We start from the raw sequence: 14,255 nt of genomic DNA, 5'->3' as shown, positions 1-14,255 counted from the left end.
TTCGGACAGGAGCAGCTTCCCAGCAGCCCGACCTTACAGGGTTTGAAGTAGTTGCAGGCGTGGGACCACCTGCTGCTTCGCTTACGGCTGCTGCCTCTCCTGAGGTGGGTGCTTCGCCGAAAAACAAGGCCTCCCACCTTACAAAGAGCACGGAGCTGGAGGTGACAGCAGCCCCAGCATCTCCCCCTCGGGCCGTTAACCTCCCCGCAGCAGCAGGGACCCCTCCTTGCCCCCATCCCCCAGCTCTCCCTCTGCCCCACGGGCTGCCCGTTCCCAGCTGGGCCGGGCTAGGGGGTGGGCAGAGACGGTTTCGGGGCTGTAACGTAGCACAAGCAGGCGCCACCTGGGCCTTGCCAGGGACTGGGGGGGGGGACCGTATAGCCGTTAACCGCTTTGCCTCCGGCTGGCTGCTCGTGGATCCCGTGGCTAATGGCCGGGGCTGGGAGCCAGGACTCCTGGGCTCTGTCCCCAGCTCTGAGACTGACTCGCTGACCGTGGGCAAGTCCCATCCCGCCGTGGGCCTCGGGCCGTGCGGAGCAGGGGGCAGCGCTGGTGCCCACGCTGCCCCGGGCGGCAGCTGAGGCTTGGGGCTGGTGGGGACCTGGGGAGCCCCGAGAGCAGCAATAAAGCAACGCGCGACGTAGCTCCCGCAGTGCCGGGTGTGTGATGTGCCTGTGCCCGCCAGGCGTCCTGCCGCCAGGGGGCTGGGGAAGGGGGGGACCCACGTTGGAGTCTGAGCTCGCGGGTGGGCGAGAGCTGGGCCGGGGGGTGGGCTCAGGGCTGCAGGGGGCTGAGGGTCTGGATCCATTTCCCCCGAGCGAGCGCAGCCCCTGGGGTGCTAGCCGGCGCCAGCCGTGGCCCTGGTGCTGCTGGCAGGAGTCGCCCCGAGGGAAACCTGACGCCAGCTTGGCCCTGGGGATGGGGTCTGGCCCTGCCTGTGCCCCACACGGGAGAGTCCGGGCTCTGGGCCCCGTTCACCGCCCCACGGCCCCTCCCCTGAGGCTGGGCTATGGCCCATGGGTGGGGTTGGACATCTGGTGCCGGGGGGGGGGGGGAACCGAGCCCTAAACACTCACCCACGGCCGTGCCCTAGCCTGGTCCCAGCTCACAGAGCTGCAGGCACAGCGCCCCCCCCCCCCCCCCCCCCCCGGCCACAACCCCTCCTCTGCCACCCCCCCCCCCCACCGGGGGCCGTGGTGCAGCCAGAGAGCCCAGCCGGGCCAAGCTCTGGGACGGTGGCGCCCAGGCAGCTCCGAGGGGCCCCTGGCGCCTGCCCTTTGCGTCATCGCCGGCCGCTACCAGGTGCCCGGGCTCAGTGTGGGCGCGAGGCGCGGTGCAGCGGGTCGGTGGGTGGGTGGGTACGGCCGGGCCGGGGCGCGGGGCAGCAGTGAGGACAGGCAGCCTGGTGCCCGGCGAGGGATGCGTTCACACGGTCAGCGTGAGGAGGACAGTGCGTGGCGCCCGGGGGCTCACCAGCAACCCTACAATAACAAACCAGTGCAAGCACCACCCAGCGCCAACGTCCCCCCAGCCAGCGTGGCCTGGCCACTCCCCCCCCCCCGTGGGCTACCCTACAATAACGTGGGGGGGGGCACACCCGAGTGCCCCTACGATAACAAAGTAGCAAACAAACACCGTGGCGAGGTACGAGACATTGGGCAAAGGGGCAGGTTTTATTCGTCCCGGTCTCTCGGGGGCGTTACATGCACCAGCTCCAGCGCCCGCGGGCACAGCTGAGCCGAACCGGAGCCGAGCCGAGAGAAGCGCTTTGGCCTGGAAAAAGGCTGGGGGGCACGGGAGGTCGGTGGGGGGCACGGGTGGTCAGTGGGGGGGTCTGGGAGGTCGGTGGGGGGCCTGGACTTTGTGGGCATCGCCCAGGCCACGTGAGCTTCGCTTTACCTGCATCTCCTGCCCCCCGCCCAGTGGGGACTGTCTGCGCATCCCTTGGCCAGCCCTGGCCAGGCTCCAAGCCAAGCATCCCCCCTGCCCCCCCCCCCCCAAACGTGTGCCAGGGCGCGGCGCCATGTCTGCGTCTGCAGGGCTGAGTTTTCCCTCCCCCCCCCCCCCCCCGAGGCAAAGACCGTCCCAGAAGCGGCGTCACCGGCCAGGCCCCGGGCCGCACCCAGGGCCAGCCAGGCGGGCATGGAAGCGGCGGTTCCTGGCGCCTTCAGAGCGAGCGTCGGTCGATGCCTGCAGAAAACCAGGGCGGGGGGGTGAGCTGGATCCTGTGGGTCTCCCTGCACCCGCTGCTGCCAGGGGACCCTGTCCTGCGACCCCCCATCTCTCTCTGTGTCTCCAGGCACCCACCACAGGCCGGGGACGCACCCTCCTGCTCAGGGCTAGCGGGCCCAGCCTGCAGGACGCGGGCTAGGATTTGCACCGGGCCAGGTAGCGCCCATTGGCTGCACACATGCCGCGGCTCAGGGCGACACATGGGCCTGGCAAATCCCGCCCGCGCCGTCCGCCCCCATGTGCGCCTTGGCTCTGGTGTGACCTCGGTGCCAGAGCCCAGCCCTGCGCCGCCACAGAGCTCAGGGGTCGCTGGATTAAAGATGCCGGGCAGGCCAGAAACCAGCCCTTCCCCTTGGCTACGGCTCCCACCTGGCCCCAGGCTGTCACCACCCCCCGGGGGACTCCCCCACTTGCAGCCAGGTTACAAGCAGGGCCGCCGGGTTCAAGCCATTCGTCCCCCACCTGCCTGGGCCAGTACCCGGCCTGCGTCCCTCCACCCCGTCCCCCAGGCCACCCAGCCATTCACTGCCCACCCCGGGGCACCCGTCCTGAGCTGACTGGCCGAAGTGGAGGGGGGGGGGGGTCCCGGATACAGGCAGCCGGGGGTGGGGTGCAACAAGCAAGAAATGACACCATGGCAACAGAGGTGCAGCCGGGCGGCCAGCGAGGTGGGCGCGTGCTGGAGGAAAGGCCCTGCAGCATTGGGGGGGATTCGGCCACCAGGTTGCTCCGGAGCCAAGCCACTTGGCCGCCCGCAGAGCCGCCAGCAAGCGCATGCAGCCGCGGGGCCCTAGCCCTGCCCGTGCCCAGCCAGGTGAGAAAACAAGGCAGCTACCGAACAGGTGGGGGGGGGCACGTACCTCCCGGGACCCTGACGGCCCTGTACGCCCAGGTGAGCCCCACGCCAGCCTAGCCCAAATGGCCTGGCCCAGCCAGCCTGATTTCAAAGCCTCCCGTCTTTTGGGAGCCCCCCCCCCCAGGATGCCAGCATAGATGCCCCCCCAGCCGGGCGCGCTGCCTGCTCGCTGCACCCACTCTGCCCTGGGGGGGCCTGCAGGCTGTGGGGCCAGCCGTGCCAGAAGGGCGAGACGCCGCGGTCGGGGAGCGTCTCCGCGTGCTGCTGGCACTGGGCGCCGTGGCCATCCGGCGGGGGCACGGCCAGAGGGCCGGGGGCAGGGAGGGGGCTGGCTCCGGTTCTGACGCTGTTCATTGCGGCAGATCCTGCCCCCCCCTCACAGTAACGGCCTCAGGTTACAGCTGCGTCTTCGCTGGGCCCCAGCCGGGCCGCAGGCGAGGAACGAAACCCAAAGAGCTCACGGATGAAAGGGACGCGGCCGGTCCGGGGGCAGCAAACATCCCTGTGCCAAGCGGGGGACCACAGCCCGGTCCGCGGCTGCAGGAGATGGAGGCAGGGGGCCCACAGACTGCAGGGCCAGCCCTGCCAGGAGGGGCTGATTTTGGCGCGCGCGCACACACACACACACACACACACACACACCCCGTGCTTTGCAGGAGTGCAGAGTCCAGCGGACGTGGGGCGGAGACCCCGGCCGTGACCAGACGCCAGGTTTTTTAGGCCAGCCCCGGGCGCCGGCGAGAAATACAGACCTGGCGAGCGAGCCGGGCGCGTGCCCCGTGTCCCCGGGCCGGCCGGGGTGGCAAGGCGGCAGCGAGCAGCAGGGGAAGGGGGCGGCTGGGGGCTGAGCCTACCTGAGCCGGAGAGAAGCGGAGAAAACGGAGGGTGCAAATGGAGCAAGGCCGGAGCGTCGCGGGCTTAAGAGTTAAGAGCATCGATACCTGCGGGCGTCAGCACCAGGGCCTGGAGGATGTCGGAGAGGGAGACGATGCCCCGCGGGCGGTTCTGCTGGTCCACCAGGACCAGGCGATGGACCTGCCGGCCGAGCGAGACCCGTCAGCCTCACCCACGGGGCAGCGGGGGTGGCGGGGCCGGGGGGGGGGCATCATGGGGCAGGCTCGGGGTCCACCAGTAGGGGGGTGCGGGGGCTGGCGTCAGAGGGGACCGGGGTCAGCGAGAGGGGGTGGGAGGGGCCAGGGGGTCAGCACTGGAGTCTGGGGGCGGCGAGGCGAGGCCAGGGCCGTAGCCCACCCGGGAGCAGGCTCGCGGGAGGGGAGGGGACGCCGGGGGGGGGGGAGGGAAGGGACAGGGACCCCCACCCCCGCCCTACCTGTTCCCTTACGATGCGGTCGATGACGTCGCCCCCGGTCTCGTGGGGGTGGCAGGCGAGCACCCCCTCCAGGCAGACCGTGCGCCGCTTCAGCGCCTCCCGCACACTCATGTCCAGGTTGTTGTAGGTCTTCTGGGCCGCCAGGTGCTGGGGGGCGAGGGGCAGACGGCCACGTCAGGGCCCCGGGCATTAGCCCCGCTGTCTCTGCTGCCCCACTATCCCCCCAGCCTGAGCGTGGCGATTCTCCTTCACTTCCCCTCCCCCCCCCCCCCGGCCAAGCTCGTGCGCTGTGACACAGCCGCCACGCTCCGCCCCAGAGGTGGCTGCATTGTGGTGGTGGGGGAGGGATCCTGGCCCAGCTCTCTGGGGGGGGGGGGGGGGGGGCCACACCGGGGAAAGGGGCGGGGGGGCGACGACATGAGCCGGCCCCCAGAAGCGCTACTTACGATCACGTCGAACCTGGAGTACAGGCCCACGACCTCCCCTAGAATGAGAGCCAGAGAGCAGGGGGGTTACTGGCAGGGCGGTTGGGGGGGCCATGGGGTCCGAGGGGCAGGCAGGGCGTGGTGAAGACAGCGAGGCAAGGGCAGAGGTGCGTCCGCCTGAGCCGAGCAGCCCCGGTTCCTACTGCAATTCCGGGCGCGAGCCACGAATCGGGGCGAGACGCCGGTGGGGCTGCTGCGCGGGGGTGGGCGTGGCACGGCGGGTGCTCAGGGGGCCGTGGGTTGGGGGGGTCCAAGGAGGGCGCAGCCCAGAGGGGGGGACCCAGGAGGTGGAGGCGAGCAGGGATGGGCGAGGTCGGGGGGACGGGCTGCCCGGGGACCCCCCGGTCTCTCTGGCAGTACCCGCTTCGTTGACGACGGGCAGGGCCGAGACCCGGCGGTCGACGAAGATCTCCAGGGCAGAGTAGACGGGCGCCGTCTCCAGAACCATGGCCACGTCCCGGAAGGTGCCGACGCCCAGCTCCTGGATGGTTCCCTGCAGGAACCGCGGCCTGGGCAGCGCAGCCCCCTGGGGCAGGAGAAGGGCAGCCATCGGGGGCAGCTCCCGGGCACGGGCGCACGCCGAGGGACCCCGCTCAGGAAGCAGCACAGCCGGGCGGGGCCGGGATCGGGTTTGCCCTCCGGGCTCAGACCCCGCAGTGCCCTGGGCCCCCGGCCGGGCAGCACAAGGCGACGCCCCCACCCCCAAACTGCAGTGCCCTGGGCCCCCGGCAAAAGCACATTGTAGCCAGTGAGCACACAGCCCCCCACACACACACACAACCCGCATGCACACACACACACTGCATACACACACAACCCGCATGCACACACACACACACACAGTGCATACACACACACCCCGGACGCGCACACACAACCACACACACACACACACACACAGTGCACACACACACACACACACATGCAGGCACACACACACACACACACACACACACACACACACATTGCATACACACACACCCCGGACGCGCACACACAACCCGCATGCACACACACACACACACAGTGCACACACACACACACATTGCATACACACACACACACACACACACACAACATGCACACCTGCATGCACACACACACACAAAATGCACACACACACACACACAGCCCGGACGCATACACACACACACACACACACACACAAAACATGCAAACACAACCCACATGCACACACACACAGCCCGGATGCACCCTGCACACACACACACACACAACATGCGAACACAACCCGCCTGCATGCAGCACACGGGGGGAGTGGGGCGTGTGCATGTGCCCATCTACACACAGACTGAGCCACGCCCGTGTGCACACACTGTCCTCACCATGGTCCAGGCGTGCGCCAGGCCACACAAGCAGCTGGCCCCTCCGCCGCCCCGCCCCGCACGCCGGCCCCCGCGAGCACGGCGAGCTGGGCACCGGGGCAGAGCTGCCCGCACGGGGACGCCGCGCTCCCAGACCCCCCCACGCCCGCCCTCCAGGGTGGGGCTGGCTCAGCAAGGCGCCCACCCCAGCCGCACTCACGAAGAGGTGGAGGAACTTGAGGATGCGCTTGTGGGTCAGGATGTGCAGCACGTTGCCCGAGACGGGCTCCACCACTGGCAGCCGGTGAATCTTGTTCTTGATCAGGGAGTAGACGGCCTCAAAGAGGCTGGAGGAGACAGACAGACGGTGGGGCTGGGGGACAGGCGGACGGTGGTGGGGCTGGGGGACAGGCGGTGGTGGGGCTGGGGGACAGACGGACGGTGGTGGGGCTGGGGGACAGGCGGTGGTGGGGCTGGGGGACAGTCAGCGCACGCCAGGGTAATACCAGGGACTGGGGCAGCTGCTCCCTCCTGCCCCCGTCTCACTCCCTGCCCGGACGCCTGGGTTGTTTCTTAGCCTCGCCCCTCATCTCCCAACCGCCCACCCCCAACGCTCATATCCCACCCCCCAAACTGGCCCTTCTCCCCCCCACACCCCCACTCTGGGATCCCCCCCACCCTCCTTCCCTAGGGGCAGACGGCACGTCCCAGCCCCCCGTGCTCCCACCCACCCCAGCCAGGCTCCCACGCTCCCTGACGGCCACACACCAGCGTGGCCATAGGGGCTGCGCCTGCCATGGGGGGCACATGGAACCCGGGCCCCAGCAGGCTCCAGCTGGGGCAGCCAGTGGGTCTACAGTGGGAGCAGCCAGCCCACAGCCATGCCCCCCACATCGGTGCCCCCCCCCATGTGGCTGGGGGGGATGTTTACCTGTCATTGGGGGCGATGGAGACCAGGGGCTTCAAGGACGCTTGCAGATAGACCTCTGGAAAGGAAGCAGAGGGGGTGATCCGGGGGTCGAGGGCCCAGGGGAGGGGGGGAGGGGGTGATCTAGGGGTTGAGGGCAGAGGAGGCAAGCAGGGGGTCTGGGGTCTGTCTCTGCGGGGGCAGGGTCTTTGCCAGCTGGCAGGACGCAGGAGGCAGGTGTCAGGCAGTGGGACAGGTTGGGGCTACTGACCTACAGCCCCAGGCCCACGGGGCACCCGCGAGGGGTCAGGGCCCGGGGGGTGGAATCCGGTGAGTGAAAGACCCATAACCCCCGCTGCCCCTACCACCACCACCCCCCACCCTCTCCACATCACCCGCCACACCCCCAGCCCTACACATGCCTCCCTGGCCCCCCCACCGGACACCCCCCCCCACCCCGCCCGATCTCCCGCCTACCTCTCCAGGTCTCGATTTTATGCTCTTCCAGCTCGTAGATCTGCACCTGCAGCGCAGGGAGGGGTGGGGGTGAGGGACACAGCGTGCCCCAGCCCGGCGACAAAGGGACCCGCGGGGAAGGCCCTGGGGAGGCAGGGCGGGGGTCGCAGGGCCCGTCGGGGGGGGCCCCGGGGAGCTGCCTCTGGTTGGGGGCCGCCTTCGGGTGCGTGACTCCCAGCAGGGACTTCAGCGGGACGACAACACGTCCCTCCCTTGGCATCAGATGAGCCAAAACTGGCAGCTGGGCCGTGCCGGGGACGCAGAGCCCAGGGGCCGGGCACCCAGACAGACCTACCCGTGGCTAGCCAGAGCGGGAGGGACCACGGGCCCATCTAGCCCGGCCTCCCACCTCCCACCGTGGCTGGCTCCGGACGGTGCAAGTCTCCCCCCCCAGCGGTCAGTGCTGGGCCACGGGACCCAAAGGGATCGTTCCCCGGCCGGCCGGCTCTGCCCGGGGGAGACGCTCTGCCTCCAGTGCTCCCGCTGATCCAGCCAGCTCCGCCCGGCTCCCCACGCCGGGAACTCAGCTCCGCACGCGCCGGGGACGTCCCGCCTGCCCCACGAGCGGCTGCTTCCGTGCCCCCTCCCCGGGAGAGGCCCCGTCCCCCAGCCGCGGGGCAGAGGGCAGCTCACCAGCGGAGACCGGTAGTAGCGGTGCAGGATGTTGATGAAATCCGTGATGGTCAGCATCCCTGCAGGGAGACGGGGGGCAGCTGGGACGGGCTGGAAACAGGGCAGGGTACAGGCCGTTCCCCAGCGGCTGGGCCGTCCCATGGGGCACCTACCGCCTGGGCAGTGGCACCCGCAGCTCCCCATACCATGCCCCGCTGAGCCAGAAACGGGGCCAGGCAGGGGCCTGCCGTCCGGGGGTGAACCAGCCCCACCCTGTGCCAGCAGCCACCGACCAGCTGGCTCCAGGGGCAGGCAGAGAGCGCGGGAGCTTCGCGTGGGAGGGTCCCGCGCCGCGCTGGGCATCCGGGGGGGGCACCGCTGAGATCCCCGGGACTCGGGCATCTCCGGTCCCTGGTTCGGGGCCTCCGTGGCCAGCCGAGGCTGCCATGGCCCGGGCCCAGCCTCGCTGCCCCGCTGGCCCCCCGAGCTCCCCGCCCCCCGCCCGCGGCACTCACCCACGAAGCACTGCCGCGCGCTGTCCCAGAGCGGGGCCGCCCGCACCCCGTTGGCCACCAGCGCCAGGAAGGCTTTCTTCATCTGCAAGCCGAGCAGAGGGGCCGTGAGACCGCATGGCGGGGGGGGGAGCAGTCCCCCCTTTGCCCCACCCTGGGGCCCCTCGGCCCCCCTCGGCCCTGACCTGCAGCGTGGTGTCGAAGACCAGCAGCTTGGAGCTGGTGGGGATGGTCTCGTAGCAGCGGCGGTGTCTCAGGAAATGCATGTAGGGCTCGGCGTCGGGGCCCTGGAATGCGGCCCCCGGGCACAGGCGCAGGCTCTCGGGGCGCCAAGGGAGGCTGTTGGCACCTGGGTCCAGGGTCATGGCAGCGGGGCCCGTCGCACCGGCCTCAGGCCCTGCCTCCCTGGCGTCGGCGCCCGGGTCGGAGCCCGTCATCCTGGCGTCCGGCTCCACGCGCGGCCCTAGCGGGGCGAGGTCACCCGCTGGGACGCCAGCCCCGAGCGCCAGCGGGTCCCTCAAAGGGGCGGGTGGGGGGAAGGGCAGGACGGCACCAGGGCCCCCCCCCCGGGGCATTTGCCGCTGTCTCCCCCCTTGAGAAGCTGGCGTCTCACTGGGTCCCGGGACGTTCCCGGCCCAGACGGACGTGCCACGGGCTGCGCCAGGGCCCCCAGAGCGCCGAGGGGGGGGGGGGGAACTGAGCCCCCGAGCTGAGTCCAGAAGGGTTGTCCCAGCCGGGAAAGGGGCCCGCCGGAGTGAAAGGAGTGAGGGGCGGCGGCAGAGCAGTGTGGGGGTGGAGGGGACCCCAGGCCTGGGCGGGAGGGGCTGCGGGATGGGAGTGAGGGGCCCTGGGGGAGCTACGCGTGGGGCAGGCCCAAGGGCAGGAGTAATTCAGCCCCACGCCAGGCGGTTTTCGCCATCGGGCGCCGTCGTTTAGCGGCTGACGCTGCTGCCCCGGGACGTGGGGGCTGAGACGCGACGCCTTCACCGCACAGATGAGCGACGCCGCTCCGTGCCCCCCCCCTCGGCCAGCCCCCCCTCCAGCCAGCCCCCTACCCACCTGCGTCCTCTGAGCGGAGACACCGGGTCGGCGGCTGTACCTGGGGGTGGGGGGAGAGAAATCGGCGGGGCTGTGAGCAGAAACAAAAGCCAGCCCCTGCCTTGCCCGCCAGCCCGGGGCACCCGCGCCCGACCCCGGGACACCGGAGCGTGGCAGCCGCAAACCCCCACAGGGCATCGGGCCCCGGCCCGCCAGCCCCAGCCCAACGCAGGCCCCTGGCCACGGCTCCGAGCCTGCATCCCAGCACGCCCGAGCCGGGGGCATCGCCAGCTCCCCCCTGCCACAGCCGGCCCCTCTGGCGCTGGGTAGGGCTGGGCTGGGTGGCGCCAGGCTGGGACACGCTGCCCGGGGGGCTGCAGCGGAGAGAGGCCAGCTCCCTGCCCCACGGGCCTGCCGGGGCGCGGGCCGGGCAGTTCGGGCACACGCCAGCCGGGCCCAGGGCTCCGACGCCAGCTCTGCAGAGGGGGGAGGCTGGGAATGGGGCAGGGGGCCTGTCCCTTCTCGGGGTGCCGGCTGCGATCTGGCTGGCTCAGGCGGCAGGGAATGGGGCACCCTACAACAACAAACCAGCGTGCGCAGGCCGGCGCTGCAGGGCACCCTACAATAACAGAGCGGGCCGGCACGCCCCAGCAGGGAAAACCCTGGCCTGGGCAATGCCCGCGGGTGTCAGGTTCTCACCGCGCTGCTGTTCCACGCCTGTGCCAAGGGCAGAGTAAACTGAGCTGGGATGGGAATCGCAGCTGCCGTCCTGGAGCGCCCGCCCCAGGGACACGGGCTGGACAGGGCAGGGCAGGCAGGGGCAACGGGGAGCAGCTGGGGGGCCACATGTCGGGGAGAAGGGGTGGGACGGGTGCGGGGAGACGCCAGGGGGTGGCTGCAGGAGGAGAGAAGGGGGGGCAGGGGCACACAGGGGCCTCGGGGGTGCAGGAGAAGCGGGTCCGGCAGGGCTGACAGAAGCCGGACGCGGGTGGGCGCAGTTTGGGACAGGAAGTCCCCCAGGCCGAGCGCTGGCCTGGCCACAGGAGGGGCCCAGAGCAGAGCTGCGAGCCCATCTCCCACGCCCCCCGGTTCCCTCCCCTACCTGCCGCCCAGCCGGGGCTGCGAGCTGCTCCATGCCGGTCCCCGCGCTGCCACTGCTATTCTGGGCCTGCCGCCCTGCTGCCCGGCCCCCCGGGGCAGATAGAGTGTCAGGCGGGGGCCCGGCATTCCCCGGGCACCCGCGCCGCTGGGACGGGCCCGTGGGGCGACGCCGGGCAGGCAGACACCTGTCCGCTGGAGCAGATGGACTCACGGACGCTCCCTGGGGCCTGCAGGGAGCTGAATGAAACAGAGCCCTGCAACAGAGGGGGGGAGGCAGGGCTAGACAGACAGACGGGAGGTGGACGGGACGGACAGAGACTGGGGACGGATGGACAGCCAGAGAGGTGGGCCTGGGGACAGACAGACGGGGCCACAGGCAAATCTCGAGCTGCCCCCGGCGCTCGGCTGCGGGGCAGGGAGGGGCTCCCCGAGCGTCCCAGCGGGTCAGGCCTGGGGACTGCACCGTGCGTTAGCGCCACCCGCGAAACACGCCCGGCTCGGTGAGACAGGCAGAGGGGACAGGTGGAGGCGGGTGTTTGGGGACGGACGGACAGGTGGAGCTGGGGGTGTTTGGGGACAGACGGACAGGTGGAGCTGGGGGTGTTTGGGGACGGAGGGACAGATGGCGATGGGGGTGTTTGGGGACGGAGGGACAGATGGAGATGGGGGTGTTTGGGGACAGACGGACAGGTGGAGCTGGGGGTGTTTGGGGACAGACGGACAGGTGGAGCTGGGGGTGTTTGGGGGCAGACGGACAGGTGGAGCTGGGGGTGTTTGGGGGCAGACGGACAGGTGGAGCTGGGGGTGTTTGGGGACAGACGGACAGGTGGAGCTGGGGGTGTTTGGGGGCTGGCTGGCCTGGGACAGCCCCCCACGGCTTTCCCTTCCTCTTGCCCTCCGTCTCCGAGCTCCGGCCCGGCCCCGTGACACCCCCAGGGTGCTCAGCACCGCCCGGGGCCCGACCCCGGCTCTCCAAGCCCAGAGCGAAGCGGGGGGTGGCTCTGGCCGGGTCGGCTCCAAGCTGAGACGACCCCCCCGCCCCCACAGTCCCCCCCGGTTTGGCAGGAGCCAGGGGTGGACGGAGGCAGGGTTTGCACCGGGCTATTAACCTGCAGCGAGCAGGGGAGCCGGGGCTGGGGCCGGGGGGGTACGGTCGGTGGCTGGGCCGAGTCTGGGGGGAAGAGACAGGAGGGGCCGGGGAGGAGTGAGGGGGCTGCAGAGGAGATGAAATGCCGGGGGGGGAGGGGGGCCCACGAGGCAGAGGGCGGTGGGGATGGCGGCTGCCGGCTCGTGCACGCGCTGGTTTGTTATCGTAGGGTCTCCGGAGGATGGGCGTGCTGGTTTGTATTGTAGGGTGGCTGGGGGAGGGGCGCGCTGGTTTGTTGTTGTAGGGTCACGTGGGGCTGGGCGTGCTGGTTTGTATTGTAGGGTGGCCGGGGGAGGGGCGCGCTGCTTTGTTATTGTAGGGTTGCCCAGGAGAGACCGGCTCACGGCCGGCTGAAAGGTCCAGGGGTTCCCAGCTTGCTGCTCTGGCGCTGACCTGCAGAGCCGGCCCCGGGGGCGCCCAGCCCCACCTCAGCCAGTGCCCGGCTGCGCCCCCGGCTCGCCGCAGCTGCACGCCCTGAGCAGGGCCGCGTGGGACCCTGCGCGCTGCCAGCTCCCTCCCCCCGCCCCCGCCGCAGGGAATGCCAAAGGGGTGACGCACGCTCCCAACGGGCCCCCCAGGCAGGGGCAGACCCCTCCGCCCAGGCCCAGCACCTGCTAGCGCTTGCAGCCGGGCAGGCTGCAGGGATTCCTGGGCCTGCAGGGACCGGGCGGATCATCCGGGCTGGAGCCAGGCCGGGGAGCCCAGCCCGGCTCAGTGGCCCTGCCCCGGCCCTGCCGGCCGCATTACCTGCATCCCCCTGCATTACCACAGCTCCTGGCTGCCCGGCCGCTGCTCCTTCCTTCCTCCTGCGAGCCCTGCTGGTCCAGGCGTCCTGCTCAGGGGGCTCGGCTAATTGCTCTCCCCATTCCCCTCCCCGGCCTCCTCGTTTTCCCTGCGCTGCCCTGCTGCTTTCTGTGGGCTTGGCTGGGGCTGGGGAGCTATTTTTGGAAGCATCCCTCCCGGCTTCGAATAACCTCCTGCCCCGCACAGCAAGCCAGCCGCGCTGACAGCAGCAAGGGCAGGAGCCAAGAGCGGCGAAGGCCGGAGGAAGAACGCAGCTGCGCGTCTTCCCCGCTAGCGAGCGGCCGGGGCCGGGGCCGAGGCCTTGCTGATGGAGCAGGCGAACGATCTGGAGGCCGGAAGGGGCAGCGAGCCCATTGCACACTGGGAAAAAGGCGCACATGGAGCAGGGCGGGTGATGGTCCGCTGGGACAGAGCGTCGAGGGACAGGGGTGGGTCCTGGCCACGTGAGTCAAGACTGGACAGCTTCCTAAGACGCGCCCCCTCGCTCAGTGCCGAAATTACCGGGGGCCTGGGCCACGGGGGTCAGGGTAGATGGTCACAGAATGTCCCCGTCTAGCCTTCAGATTGATGAAGCAGGAGGCAGTGCGGGCGAGTGGGTAGGGCGCCAGCATCAGACCTGGCTTCTGCTCCAGACCCAAGGAGGGAGCACGGGTAAGTCCCTTGTGCGGCTCTGTGCCTCAGTGTCCCCAGTAAAACGGGTGCCGGTCCCCACCTTCGTAAAGCACATGGAGAGCCGTGGGGGCACTGCGAGGTGAGGGGCACCGGGGACTCTCTGTTTCCAGTAGACGAGAGAAGCGGGGTTAGGGGCCAGCGTCGGGAGAAGGAAGCACATGGAGGCAGTTCACGAGGCCCATAGCCCGACCGCCCAGGTGGGCTTTCCCAGAAGAAGGGGGAGAGTTGTTGGGTAGGATCCTTCGTGTCCAACGCCAGCAGGCATTCGCCTCCCGGCAGGCTGCCAAGGGGGCAGGGGCTGTCGCCCAGGCCCACGCTGAGCACCTACAAACTTCATTACGGAAAACTCCGTCCGCCCCCACCTCCACACGTCCTGTGTGACCCGGGCAAACGGTGCCTCCTAGATGCCGGCTCCTGGTCGTGTCACAGAACCGTCCCTCCTGGTGCAGGCCTGTAACACGCTCAGGGCCTGCCCGCGGCAGGAAGCCGGGGTGCTGGTGGAGGGTCTATTTTCCATTGGAGAAGGAAGGGCAGGCTGGCAAGACACCCCCCAGCTCAAAGCAGAGGGCCCTTGGTATGAGAGGGAAATCCTTGAGCGGGAGGGAGGACACCTGACCAGGCTTCTCCGCTTTCACCCTGGCCGCTATTTTAGGTCGTTTGAGACAAGCGGTGGCTAGTCGAGGCAGGGCTGGGGTGAGGGAGGCCTGAGGCACCCACA

The 14,255-nt window shown here is 70.2% G+C and overlaps 1 protein-coding gene across 4 annotated transcripts; it reads right to left on the bottom strand.

Moving 5' to 3' along the window:
- Nucleotides 1-2,078: 2,078 nt before the first annotated feature.
- On the bottom strand, nucleotides 2,079-12,930 carry PRKAG3 (protein kinase AMP-activated non-catalytic subunit gamma 3). 4 transcript variants are annotated; one of them, XM_067570047.1, is made up of 13 exons: nucleotides 12,809-12,930; nucleotides 9,835-9,874; nucleotides 8,961-9,238; nucleotides 8,779-8,860; nucleotides 8,285-8,343; nucleotides 7,613-7,658; nucleotides 7,160-7,214; nucleotides 6,449-6,575; nucleotides 5,264-5,429; nucleotides 4,865-4,902; nucleotides 4,419-4,565; nucleotides 4,030-4,123; nucleotides 2,079-2,190 (listed from the first exon to the last, which is right to left on the bottom strand). In XM_067570047.1, exons 1-13 carry the CDS (start codon nucleotides 12,812-12,814, stop codon nucleotides 2,168-2,170), a joined length of 1,161 nt encoding a protein of 386 aa, XP_067426148.1. In that variant the 5' UTR covers nucleotides 12,815-12,930; the 3' UTR covers nucleotides 2,079-2,167. The 4 variants fall into 4 exon arrangements, 2 of the variants coding, with proteins under 2 accessions (XP_067426148.1, XP_067426149.1); XM_067570048.1 differs by having other exon boundaries at nucleotides 4,431-4,565; XR_010924186.1 differs by having other exon boundaries at nucleotides 2,083-2,190; nucleotides 3,943-4,123.
- Between the last annotated feature and the right edge of the window lie 1,325 nt (nucleotides 12,931-14,255).

Source organism: Emydura macquarii, unplaced genomic scaffold, assembly GCF_026122565.2.
Source record: "Emydura macquarii macquarii isolate MOO-44397 ecotype Brisbane River unplaced genomic scaffold, CSIRO-AGI_Emac_v2 contig_2988, whole genome shotgun sequence".
Classification (NCBI taxonomy): domain Eukaryota; kingdom Metazoa; phylum Chordata; order Testudines; family Chelidae; genus Emydura; species Emydura macquarii.
The sequence above is the reverse complement of the archived record's forward strand: the minus strand, read 5'-3'. Positions and strand labels throughout refer to the sequence as shown.

Bases quoted from the DNA above. Each gene is read 5' to 3' on its own strand.
- PRKAG3 (XM_067570047.1), bottom strand. The intron at 8,861-8,960 runs GTCAGGGCCGAG...CTCGGCTTGCAG, and splicing joins TCTTCGACACCACGCTGCAG to ATGAAGAAAGCCTTCCTGGC. The intron at 7,659-8,284 runs GTGAGCTGCCCT...CCTGCGCTGCAG, and splicing joins GCTACTACCGGTCTCCGCTG to GTGCAGATCTACGAGCTGGA.